This window comes from Ahaetulla prasina, chromosome 15, assembly GCF_028640845.1.
Source record: "Ahaetulla prasina isolate Xishuangbanna chromosome 15, ASM2864084v1, whole genome shotgun sequence".
NCBI lineage: Eukaryota > Metazoa > Chordata > Lepidosauria > Squamata > Colubridae > Ahaetulla > Ahaetulla prasina.
Window position 1 is genome coordinate 9278400 of NC_080553.1, and position 13168 is coordinate 9291567.

Below are 13168 nucleotides of genomic sequence, written 5' to 3' on the forward strand. Positions count from 1 at the left end.
AGGCACCGGTCTACCAATTGCCTTTTTATGGGTGGCACCGGTCTACCTTCTTTAAAAATAGAGGCATCGGTCTACCAATTGCCTTTTATTGGGAGGCACTGGTCTACTTTCTTTAAAAATAGCGGCACTGGTTTACTAGCCACCTACAGCGTTGATCAGCTGTAGTGCGGCTCTTTGAAGCGCCGCGGCAGTCACTTTTTTTTGTTTGTTTACATTTATACCCCGCCCTTCTCCGAAGACTCAGGGCGGCTTACAGTGTATAAGGCAATAGTCTCATTCTATTTGTATATTTTTACAGTCAACTTATTGCCCCCCCCAACAATCTGGGTCCTCATTTTACCTACCTTATAAAGGATGGAAGGCTGAGTCAACCTTGGGCCGGGCTCGAACCTGCAGTAATTGCAGGCTTTGTGTTCTTAATAACAGGCTTTTACCAGCGTGAGCTAAACCGGCCCTAAAATGGCCCTTAAGGCCATTTGCAGCTGTACCACCACCGAGAGCTTCAGGGACAGAGAAGAGGAACAGCGAGGTGTGGGTGGGGGTGGGGTGGGGCGGGACAGGGATTTTTGCTACCGGTTCTCCGAACTATCCACCCCCATCGCTACCGGATCGCGTGATTCGGTCCGAACCGGGAGCATTTCACCCCTGTTCCTGCCAATTTGTGTCAGCTCCCTATCAACTCCAACCTTCCGCGCTCTCCCAATCATCAGAACCCTTGGTGTTATTATTATTTATTATTATTTATTATATTTGTATACCGCCCATCTCCCGAAGGACTCAGGGCGGTTCACAGTCAAAAAAACCAAAAACAACAGAAAACATATAATACATAAAAAACAGCTAAAAGAATAGATAGTTAAATTCAATTGATGCTCTAACTTTTAAATACAAATTTAAAACCTCATTTAAACCCCTTTTTTAAAAATCCCAATTTAAAACTACATTCAAGCTAGTCCTGCTCTTCGAAACAGCAACGTCTTCAGCTCGCGGCGGAAGGACTTGAGATCGGGGAGTTGACGGAGCTCCCTCTGGGTTATCATTTACGCCCATCTACCACCCAACTGAGATTCAGCCTTCATTACAACATCTCCCGGCATTAAATTTCTCAGTGTGGTCCCTGTTTTCCATCTTTTTTTTTTCTTTTTCAAGGCAATTTTTATTTTTATTTTCCATAATAATTCCCACAATTTGACCAGTGTACAATACAATCACTTATCCAACAATCGATCCTATACTCAAATTATGCTCAATCAGGGCTGCTCGACCGCCACTCCCTCCCTTAATCCTTTCTACCCTTCTCATCCTTCTTCGATTTTCCCCACCATCCTTCTCCTTGCTTTCCTACTTCCCCTCCTCTTTCCCACTTCTCACTACCATCCTTTCTAACCCTCTATCTTCTCCTCTTTCTCCTCCTCCTATCCTTTCTTCTCCCTCCCTTCTTTCTTACCTACCTACCTGCCTACCTACTTTCTTCCTTCTTTACTCCTCTTTCCTTACCCTTTCCCTTCGGGAGTGGTTACCGAGCGGTCCCGACTTTACACCATTCCAACTTGTTTAATTCTACCATTATTCCTGTACAATGGCAATCAATCAATTTATAATCTTTCCCTCCCCCCCATATCCCCCCTCCCCCCCGAGACTTCCCAGAACAGAATACAGGGTAGTGTAACTAACAAACATAATCTAGAGTATAACATAAAACATATTCCATTTCACACCATCACACCATCACACTATCAATTCCCTTCTTTCTTAAACTCTAATACATAGCAATTCCTAACTTCACTCAAAAACTAATTGATATTTTTTAATCTGATACTTATTTTGAATATAATCAATCCACTTTCTCCATTCCAAAATATATTTTTCTTGTGTACAGTCTTTCAAGTAGGCAGAAATTTTTGCCATTTCTGCTAAATTTGATACTTTACTAATCCATTCTCCAATTGTAGGTAAGTCTTCTTTCTTCCAATATTGTGCAATCAATAGTTTTCCATCTCTTTGAGGAGCAACCTCCAAGGTCTTGTGCTGTTTAGCGTGCCTTTTTTTTAATTTTTTGATGCAAACACGATATTCCCCCCCCCCGTTCTGTTTAGTTCAACAACGGTTGAGCAGAACAGATGTGAAAGAATTTTAAAGGGCGAAATACAAATTATTGCTACAAAAAGCCACAGCTGGAACATTCAAAGATAGACCCAAGAGCAGGGTTTTGTGATGAATAGAATACAGAGGAATACAGAGTTGGAAGGTCTTCTATCCAACCCTCTGCTTGAGCAGGAGACCCTAAACCAGTGATGGCGAACCTTTTCAGCATCGAATGCCCAAACCGGAATGTGTGTGAATGTGTACATGTGCACAAACCAGACCTCCCAAAACCTGAAGACCAGCTGGCCGGTTTGCACATGTCTGTTTTTTTGGCTGTTGTTTTTTTTTTTGGCTGTTTTTTCAGCAGTTCCAAGAAGTCTCCACACCCATTTGTACCATTCAGGTGACTCTGAGGACACAGACAAACCTCCAAGTGGCCTCAACAACTCCCTAAAAGAATGTGAATGACCAACTGTTTGCAAGGGAGTATAAATCTTTTCATTTCCTCATCATCCAGTCAGAGCTGAAGAAGCTTCTTGGAATGAGAAGCGAAACGTCTTCAAAGAAAACCCAGAAAGTCCAGTTGCCTCTTGAAAAAGCACCTTTGGGACGAAATTCTGATTCCAATTCTGGTCATAAGTCAACTAATTCTGGTCATAAGTTGAGGACTATCCTGTTTTTAACTGCCAGCCAAATGCATATTTTTTTTAAATTTGCATTTATATCCCGCCCTTCTCCGAAAACTCAGCAATATGCTAAGCAATAGTCTTCATCCATTTGTATATTATATACAAAGTCAACTTATTTCCCCCAACAATCTGGGTCCTCATTTTACCTACCTTAGAAAGGATGGAAGGCTGAGTCAACCTTGGGCCTGGTGGGACTTGAACCTGCAGTAATTGCAAGCAGCTGTGTTAATAACAGACTGTCTTAGCAGTCTGAGCCACCAGAGGCTCAGAGAAAGTCAGCCAGATAAATGATGAAAGGAAGGAAGGAAGGAAGGAAGGAGCCAATGTATTTACCCCTCATGGTCAAATACCTAGGAAAAGAAACCGAAGCTGAGATACCTCTGTTTATTGAATATTTCCATTTTAAGAAATGTCCACCTCCTACGCTGATTCAAAGAGATGAAAATCGGTTTGCTTGAGCTGTGTTTCATTTCACTTTTATCCCTTTCGAGGAAGTCGTTGTTGCTGTTGGCAATCCGGATTGTTTTCGCTTTGTCTGCTCTACTTGTTCTAGGCGATGACTCCAGAAAAACACGGCAACTGTTTTAATCAGGGTTGAGATTTTAACCGGGTCTCCTTCTAAGCACGTAACATGGATAGGAATTCTGCTTGATTTTGTGCAGTGGTGGGATTCAAATAATTTAACAACCGGTTCTCTGTCCTAATGAACAGCTGGGTGGGCGTGGCCATGGTGGGCGTGGCCATGGGGTGTGACAGGCAAAAATGTCTGAGAGCAAAAATGGGCTGCGGGGGGGTGCGCTCCCCCCGCACCCCGTTTTGGGTCCCTGAAGCCTCCTGGGAGTGAAAATGGGACGGGGGGACACGTCCCCCTGTGCCAAATTTTGGGCCTAGTAGGCCTCCCTGCACTTAACCTGGGAGCCAAAATGGGGCATGTGCGACTCCTGGAAGGGGCGGGGCGGGAAGGGGAAGGGCCAGCCAACAATTTAACTACCAGTTCGCTCAAACCGGGCCGAACCGGATGAATTCCACCACTGATTTTGTGTTTGCAATCAATCCCTCCCACCCACCCCGAGTCATGTTATTAGTTTAACAGATTAACAGAATAACGAAGTTGGAAGAGGGACCTTGGAGGTCTTCTAGTCCAGGGGTCTCCAACCTTAGTAACTTTAAGGTTTGTGGACTTCAACTCCCAGAGGAAATTTCTCCTTAGTTCTAGGTTGCTTCTCTCCTTGATTAGTTTCCACCCGTTGCTTCTTGTCCTGACCTTCAGGTACTTTGGACCAGGAGTCTCCAACCTCGGTTCCTTTAAGACTTGTGGACTTCAACTCCCAGAGTCCCTCAGACAGCAAAGCTGGCTGAGGAACTCTGGGAGTTGAAGTCCACAAGTCTTAAAGGGATCAAGGTTGGAGACCCCTGCTTTGGAGGATAGGTTGACCCTCTCTTCTTTGCGGCAGCTCCTCAGATATTGAAAGACTGCTATCATGTCACCCCTAATCCTTCTCTTTTTAGGCTATTGGCATACCCAGTTCCTACATCTGTTCTTTGTATTTTTTAAACCTCCGGTCCCTTACTCCTCATTGTTGCTCTTCTCTGCACTCTTTCCAGAGTAGGGGTGTCAAACTCAATCTCATTGAGAGCCGCATCAGAGCTGTGGTTGACCTCAGAGGTGGACGTGGTCTACTGGGTGGGCGTGGCCAGCTGGACACCACTCCCCAAACTGCTGGCAATGTTTCCTCTGCGCACTGGGTCGAAGTAACGCAAGCTGGCCGCTTACATTTTTCAGGATTGTCCCGCGGGGCGGATCTGACCACATTGTGGGCCAGGTGCAGCCCATGGGCTTTGAGTTTGACACCCCTGTTCTAGAGCAGACGTCTGCAACCTTAAACTCTCAAAGAGCCATTTGGACCAGTTTCCCACAGAAAAGAAAACACCGGGAACCACAAAGCCCTTCCCGTGCCTGAATATTTCTTGAGCGGCCACAAAACTAGCATATGTAGTTGAATTAAATGTTCTGTTTTCTTCGGAACCTTTTCTTTTCTTGGATTTATCCATGGTTGGCCTACCGGGGGTTGAAAAGCTCAAATCAATCGCGTGCTGGCAGGTGTCGCACATCGGCGGTTGTGACGCATATTTTGAGTGAAAGGGAGCCGCAGCAGAGGGGAGAAAGGGCCACATGCGGCTCCAGAGCCGCAGCTGGCTGACCCCTGTTTCTAGAGTCTCAACATCTTTTTTTAATGTTGCGGCGACCCAAACATGCTTGAAACACGCTCCTGCCTTCCAGAGTGATTTTTTTATTCTCCTCTAAAGAGGCCAAAGGCAGGTGTGGCTCTGCAAATATAGACTGTCAGGGGGCACATGCAGTTTTTAGCCCGCCGGCCTTGTTTTGCACTGACATGGCTGCCTCTTTTATGGACCATCAACTTGCACTTGTCTTTTAAGAGCCTGTCTGGAGCCCTTCTGTTCCACTGGGTCAGGGTGGATTCTCCAGCTGAAGGAGGTCAGGGAGAGTTCAGCCTTCCAGCTTTTTCAGGCTCTCAATTCATCGGAGCGCTTTTCCTCTTAATTCCATTCGGTAATTTGTGGAAACTGAATCACCCAGAGTCAAAATTGCATCACCCTCCCTCAACTCAGTGAACTCAAGTGAAACAACCTTTTTATTCTACTTCTTTGACTGCTGCTGTTCCTTGAACAGATGCGGCCGCCGCTAGATGTTTTCCCGCAGACGTTCAACTCTTCGCCCTGCAGCCCTGCCAGTATTTCACTGAGATTCCCACGCTGTTTTTAAGTTGTTACAGGTAGAAGCTCTCTACACTGTATGTCACATTTGTATCCACAGGAACACTTGGTGAATCTGTTCCTAGGCAGAAGGAGTTCTGTGAGGTCTTTGGTGGTCCCTGAGCTTAGTTGTTTTCTTGCAGATGTTTCATTGCTAGCACTGATGATGTTACCAAGTTGGGTAATGAAACGTTTGCAAGAAAACAACCAAGCTCAGAGACCACCAAGGACCCCTCAATCCTCCTCTTCCTCCCCTGCTCCTCTACTACCTTCTTCTTCATCATCTTCATTTCTTCTTCTTCTTCTTCTTCTTCTTCTTCTTCTTCTTCTTCTTCTTCTTCTTCTTCTTCTTCCTCTTCCTCCTCTTCCTCCTCTTCCTCTTCCTCTTCCTCTTCCTCCTCTTCCTCCTCCTCCTCCTCCTCCTCCTCCTCCTCTTCTTCTTCTTCTTCTTCTTCTTCTTCTTCTTCTTCTTCTTCTTCTTCTTCTTCTTCTTCTTCTTCTTCTTCTTCCTCCTCCTCCTCCTCCTCCTCCACCACCACCACCCCACTCCTTTTCAGCATTGATGGTGTTACCTAGTTGGGTCATGAAATGTCTACAAGAAAACAACCAAACTCAGAGAGCACCAAGGATCCTTCAGTCCTCCTCCTCCTCCTCCTTGCCAACTCCACTCCTTTTCAGCATTGATGATGTTACCTAGTTGGGTCATGAAATATCTGCAAGAAAACCACCAAGCTCAGAGAGCACCAAAGACCCCTCATTTCAACCCTGAGCTGCAAATATTCTCTTCTGTCAGTAAAATGTGTCCCCCTCCTCTCGTTGAAAATAGGACACCAGCACCATGCATCATTCTAATTTGACTTGCTTAGTTTGGGTTTAGTGTGTGGTATGAATCCAGCTCATGTGGCTTGTAACCCATGTTTTACAGCTGAGCATGATCTAGCATGGTTTATTCCACAAATCATGGTTGAAAAAGCCATGGCCTAGCATGAACATCCATTATTAAAGATTTGTGCTAACTATAGCAATAGCAGGATATGGTGGCTCAGCGGCTAAGACGCTGAGCTTGTCGATCGAAAGGTCGGCAGTTCAGCAGTTCGAATCCCTAGTGCTGCCGCATAACGGGGTGAGCTCCCGTGACTTGTCCCAGCTTCTGCCAACCTAGCAGTTTGAAAGCAGGTAAAAAATGCAAGTAGAAAAATAGGGACCCCCTTTGGTAGGAAGGTAGCAGCATTCCATGCGCCTTTGGCGTTGAGTCATGCCGGCCACATGACCACGGAGACGTCTTCGGACAGCGCTGGTTCTTCGGCTTTGAAACGGGGATGAGCACCGCCCTCTAGAGTCGGGAACAACTAGCACGTATGTGTGAGGGGAACCTTTACCTTTACCTTTTTATAGCAATAGAAATAGCACTTAGACTTATATATTGCTCCATAGTGCTTTTACAGCCCTCTCTAAGCGGTTAGCTGAGTCAGCCTCTTGCCCCTATTTTTTTATTATTATTATTATTATTTACATTTATATCCCGCCCTTCTCCGAAGACTCAGGGCAGCTTACAGTGTATAAGGCAATAGTCTCATTCTATTTGTATATTTACAAAGTCAACTTATTGCCCCCCCCAACAATCTGGGTCCTCATTTTACCCACCTCAGAAGGATGGAAGGCTGAGTCAACCTCAATTCTACTGTTGGTCATTTATTCCAAGAAAAAACCGAGTTAGGGTTTTCAATGAAATGGAAGATCACCATTTCCCATCTAGGTTAGATCAATTGTTTGTAAGAAATATTCTCTGCTTCTACGTAGGTATTTCTCCCGTGTTAAAGGCAGGCCGTGATACTATTTAAAGTATTTTAATCTCAACCCACAACAGGGTAATGATTTTTATTATCATTTAGCATCCTCGACAATTTTATGTCACTATTTTATTGCACACTGCTCAAAATGACTTTGCAAATAGACGGCAGTGTCCCCGAAGCTGGCTGCTTCAAGGACCGTTTGGCAGTCTCCTTAAATATGCAGACTTCTAATTAGGGTCAGGGTCCTACTGGGGTACTGCATCAGGCCCATGTATTGGGTTAGGGAAACTCTTAAAAAGTGCTACTTGGAAGAAACCCCAGCTTTCTTTGTAATTGTTTGAAAAAAGGGCTAAAAATTCTATCCAGGTGCAATTCAAGGTGCTGGTTATTACCTTTAAAGCCCTACTTGGTTACCTACTTGGAGCAGGGATGGGCTGCTGGGGGTTCGCAGGGTTCGGGAGAACCTCTAGCTAAGATTCTGTGCAGTTCGGAGAACCCCCAAATCCCACTCCTGGCTGGCCCCGCCCACCCACCCTGCTCCGCCCAGGAGTCCCCGGGCTGCCCATGTTGGATGCAGGTAAGTGCAGGGCACACGCGAAGGTTTCGGGGAGGGCGAAAAACGGGCCTGCTGGAAGTTTGGGAAGGCCGGAAACAGGCTGGTTTCCAGCCTCCAGAGCCTGGGGAGGCTGTTTTCGCCCTCCCGGAGACTTGAGGAAAGCCTCCAGAGCCCGGGGAGGGCAAAAATGCCCCTCCATGGTGCAGAAGGCTGACTAGGCCAAGCCCACCATGGCCACGCCCACCCAGCAATCAGGCAGAGTACCCCTTGCTAAAATTTTTGAAGCCAGCATCTGGTCTGAGAGTGTCTGCCCACCCTACTAAGTTAGATAGAGTGGGTGGGCAGACAGGCTCCACATCCTGTCCCTTAAATGTTGCACCTGATGGGACTTCAGAGGCCTGCCTTCTCGGTGGTCACCATAGTCCTTCCTCCCTCTGTAGGAGAAGAAGAATGCAAAGCTGGGAGATGGAGTTAAACAAGTCATCAGCCTAGACTTAAGAGTCATTACGTTGCCACCAATGGTCTCAAGTCCAACCCCTCTTGCATTCCCTTAAGCCATTATCTGGTGCCAATTTGGTGTTGAACTTCAGTTGACGAGATTCTTGTGCATAGTGTCGTGTCCCACTCCTCCGCTGACGGCCGGGTCGGGGAAGTCCATATCAAGCGTGCCTCTGCAGCTCTGCCAAAGTCCTATCAGACTTCTCAAGGCAGGCAGGAGACCAGGAAGTGACTTCAGCAATCCAAGTTAGACTTTGCCTGACTCAGAGAATGCCAGAAAGCAGATCCTTTATATAGGCCATGGGGTGTGGCTCCATGACTCAGCACTTATCCAGGCCTGCCCCTCCCTTCCTTTTGCTGACGTCGCCTCTCCATTCTCCGGAAGCGTGGATCTATCCATTGTATCGTTTCGTCTCCAGCTGTTGGTAATCTCAGCTCGTGGCTGGCTTCAGGCGCACATGCTATCGGAGGGAGGTTTGTTTGTTCGGCCTGTCCGGGCATGGTGCCAGGGCTGGGGGCTGGAGGCATACCAGGACATTCTTCAGCACTATCAGCGTCTGGCAGGAGATAAGAGGGCCCGGCTGCGGCAGGGGGAGCGAGCGAGACACAACACATAGCTTGAAGCAATAAAGCTTCTGAACTGTGTGATCCTGATTTTTTTCCCACCTGACATTAATTTCATAAATTGTGGTTCAGAAAATGTATTGCATAAGCTTATGACGATAACCTAGTCAACAATAAATTGGCCCCAGATAAGGGTAACATAACAGAATTCAAGAGGAGCTGAGCTTAGACCGTTTGTGGAATGTAACGATTCTAGGCTTATGACTCATTTAACTCTGCCTCCCCTCAGCTCTGCCTGCTCTTTTTCTACACCACCTGAAGTCCGGGGAATCCCTTCTCCTTTTGCCTTCTGTGGGGAAGTGAAGAACTGTCTCTTCCGCCAAGCATCGACTTAAGATGGGGGTTGAGCTGAGAAGATGTATCTGGATTGTAAAGTATGTTTTATGGATAGTTGTGAGCTGCTAGAGTCTTCATGGGAGATAAGCAGTTCTTTGTTGTTGTTAGTTGTGAAGTCGTGTTCGACCCATCACGACCCCATGGACAATGTTCCTCCAGGCCTTCCTGTCCTCTACCATCCTCTGGAGTCCATTTAAGCTCACGCCAACTGCTTCCGTGACTCCATCCAGCCACCTCGTTCTCTGCCATCCCCTTCTTCTTTTGCCCTCCATTGTTCCCAGCATGAGGCTCTTCTCCAGGGAGTCCTTCCTTCTCATTAGGTGGCCAAAGTGTTTGAGTTTCCTCTTCAGGATCTGGCCTTCTAAAGAGCAGTCAGGATTGATCTCCTCTAGGACTGATGGGTTGGATCGCCTTGGGACTCGCAGGAATCTTCTCCAGCACCAGAGTTCAAAGACCTCAATTCTTTGGCGCTCAGCCTTCCTTATGGTCCTTTAAACCATAATATGCAGTCCTTTAAACCAATGGTGAAATCCAATTTTTTTACTACTGGTTCTGTGGGCATGGCTTGGTGGGTGTGGCAGGGGAAGGATACTGCAAAATCCCCATTCCCACCCCACTCCAGGGGAAGGATACTGCAAAATCCCAATTCCCACCCCAATCTGGGGCCAGCCAGAGGTGGCATTTGCCGATTCTCCGAACTACTCAAAATTTCTGCTGCCGGCTCTCTGAACTACTCAAAATTTCCACTACCGGTTCTCCAGAACCTGTCAGAGCCTGCTGGATTTCACTCCTGCTTTAAACCCTGCTAAAACCATAATATGCAGTCCTTTAAACCCTGCTAAACGAATAAAGGGGAAAAAAAAATAAAGATTCCATACAAATGATGTAGTGGTCTGAAAGCGAGAAGGAAACGTGGCTGTTAGACAGAATGAAAACTTGGAATCTGATGGAGAAGTGCCTAGAGGCAAATAAAATGTGTAAAATTTATTTTTGGAGAGAAAAACGTATTCCCCCGCCCCCGACCCACAGTGAGGATTTTCTCTTAATTTCCACTGAAATCAGCAAACTCAGAGTCAGACACTTTTGTAAAACGAAGTTGCGATGGTATTAAAGAAGACATAAACATGTTGTTGATCTCTATGTGCCCGTTGATGGCCAATGAACTGATGGCTGGTTGATGACTGCTCCTTCAGCAGTTGACACACACACTCTTTGGCAAGCCACATTGGATGTGTTGTCCTCCGATCTTGATGTCCTCCTGTTTTCCAGAGGAGACAAAGAGGTCAGTCTGTGTGTGGAGAGGAACAACTGGACACAAATTTGACATTTCAGAAAAAGTCAGTGTTTGGAAGACCGCATGGGAACATTCCAGCCTGGAGAGACATTCTGTGCTCGGACATTAAAGCCATTGTGGTCCCACCAAGGAACTTCAAAGGGAGAACCAGTGTGAAGCGGGCAAATTAGAATCCATTAGCAACTCCTTTGAGTCATTTCCCTGGCATGCTTGATGGATCTGGAAAGAGGGTGTCATAACACAACTCCTATTGTGAATTTGTCCTTTTCTTGAAATTGAACAGCCCGATCTACTGTTATCTTTTTGGAATTTGGATCTGTTTGTTTCATGCTTTCTTTTGACATCTCTTGTGTGATGACAGAGAGAGAGAGAGAGAGAGAGAGAGAGAGAGAGAGAGAGAGAGGGAGGGAGGGAGGGAGAGAGAGTAGATAAATGATAGATAAGAGTAGATAGATAGATAGATAGATAGATAGATAGATAGATAGATAGAGACAGACAGACAGACAGACAGACAGACAGACAGATGAGAAAGAATAGATGGATGGATAGAAGATAGATAGATAGATAGATAGAGTAGTTAAATGATTGACAGATAGATAGATAGATGATAGATAGACAGACAGACAGACAGACAGACACAGACAGGCAGATGAGAGAGAATAGATGGATGGATGGATAGATAGATAGAATAGATAAATGATAGATAGATAGATAGATAGATAGATAGATAGATAGATAGTTAAGAGTAAGATAGATAGATAGATAGATAGATAGATAGATAGATAGACAGACGAGAGAGAGAATAGATAGATAGATAGATAGATAGATAGATAGATAGATAGATAGATAGATAGATAGATGATAGATAAAGATAGAGATAGATAGATCGATAGATAGATCGATAGATAGATAAATAGATAGATGATAGATAGATAGATAGATAGATATAAATACAGTAGACAGAGTAGATAAATGATAGATAAGAGTATATAAAAGAAAGATAAATAGATATAAATGAGAGAGTAGATGATAGACAGATAGACAGACAGACAGATAAATAGATATAGACAGTCAGACATTCATGTGCATAATTTTATGCAAGATTTTTAAAAAGGAAAATTAAAAAACTAGCATAAAGTAAGAAAAAGAAAGAAATCAGAGATAATACAGTTTTCATATATTTCTATTTATATTTTACAGGTAGTCCTTAATATACTATCATAAATAGGACCCGAATTTCCATCACTAAGCCAGGTGATAGTTTAAATGAGCCATGTCTGATTTTGCAACTTTTTTTTTTTTTGGGCCACCCTCAGTAAGCTCATCACCGCCATTAAACGAATTGTGGTTGTTAAGTGACAAGGTTTTAAGTTTTACATTGCCTTTGCTTGTTGGTTGCCAACTGACAAGGTTGCAGATGGCAGTCACATGACCCTAGGACACTGCAAGGTGAGGGGGCCAGGTCGTAATTCACTTTATATCATGCAGGTGTAACTTCAAACGGTGAAACAATTGGTAAACAAATAGCAACAGCACTTAGACTTATATACTGCTTCACAGTGCTTTGCAGCCCTCTCTAAGCGGTTTACAGAGTCAGCCTATGGCCCACAACAATCTGGGTCCTCATTTGACCCACCTCAGAAGGATGGAAGGCTGAGTCAACCTTGAGCTGGTTAAGATAGAACTCCTGGCTGTGGGCAGAATTAGTCTGCAATGCTGCATTCTAACCATTGTGCACCATGGATGGATGGAGGGAAGGGAAGGGAAGGGAAGGGGAAGAAGGAAGGAAGGAAGGAAGGAAGGAAGGAAGGAAGGAAGGAAGGAAGGAAGGAAGGAAGGAGAACAACAATAGCAATTGTCCTTAGACTTATATACCTGTGAAGCAGTATATAAGTGTAAATGCTATTGCTATACCGCTTTACAGCCCTCTCTAAGCAGTTTACAGAGTCAGCCTGGGGCCTCATTTTACCAACCTCTGAAGGATGAAAGGCTGAGTCAACCTTGAGTGTGGTCGGATTGGGAAGGGAAGGAAGGAGGAAGGGAGGGAGGGAGGAAGGAAGGAAGGAAGGAAGGGCAATACCAATAACCCTTAGACTTCTATACCACAGTGCTTTTCAGCCCTCTTTAAGCGGTTTACAGAGTCAGGCTATGGCACCCAACAATCTGGGTCCTCATTTTACCCATCTCAGAAGGATGGAAGGTTGAATCAACCTTGAACTGGTCAGGATCGAACTCCTGGCAGTGGGGCAGAGTTAGCCTGCAATGCTCCATTCTAGCCACTATGCACCATGAATGGATGGATGGATGGATGGATGGATGGAAGGAAGAAAGGAGAAAAGGAAGAACAATAGCAGTAGCACTTAGACCGATATACCACTTTCCAGAATCAGTCTGTTGCCCCCAACAATCTGGGTCCTCATTTTACCGACCTCCGAAGGATGGAAGGCCAAGCCAACCTTGAGCGTGGTCAAATTGGAACTGTCAAATTGCAGGCAGCCGTCAATCAGCAGAAATAAGG

At 45.3% G+C, this 13168-nt stretch overlaps 1 protein-coding gene across 5 annotated transcripts in view; it reads left to right on the forward strand.

The window, feature by feature from the left end:
* Window positions 1-13168, forward strand: part of ARVCF (ARVCF delta catenin family member) — a 404277-nt gene that overhangs the window by 199809 nt on the left and 191300 nt on the right. The window contains exon 1 of one of the 5 annotated variants that reach the window (XM_058158409.1): window positions 9298-9394. The exons of the other annotated variants lie outside the window; for them this stretch is intronic. Coding sequence (XP_058014392.1) covers window positions 9377-9394 — 18 coding nt within the window. The 5' untranslated portion in view covers window positions 9298-9376. Of the gene's footprint in view, window positions 1-9297; window positions 9395-13168 lie in introns of those variants that run through there. 5 annotated transcript variants of the gene reach the window in all.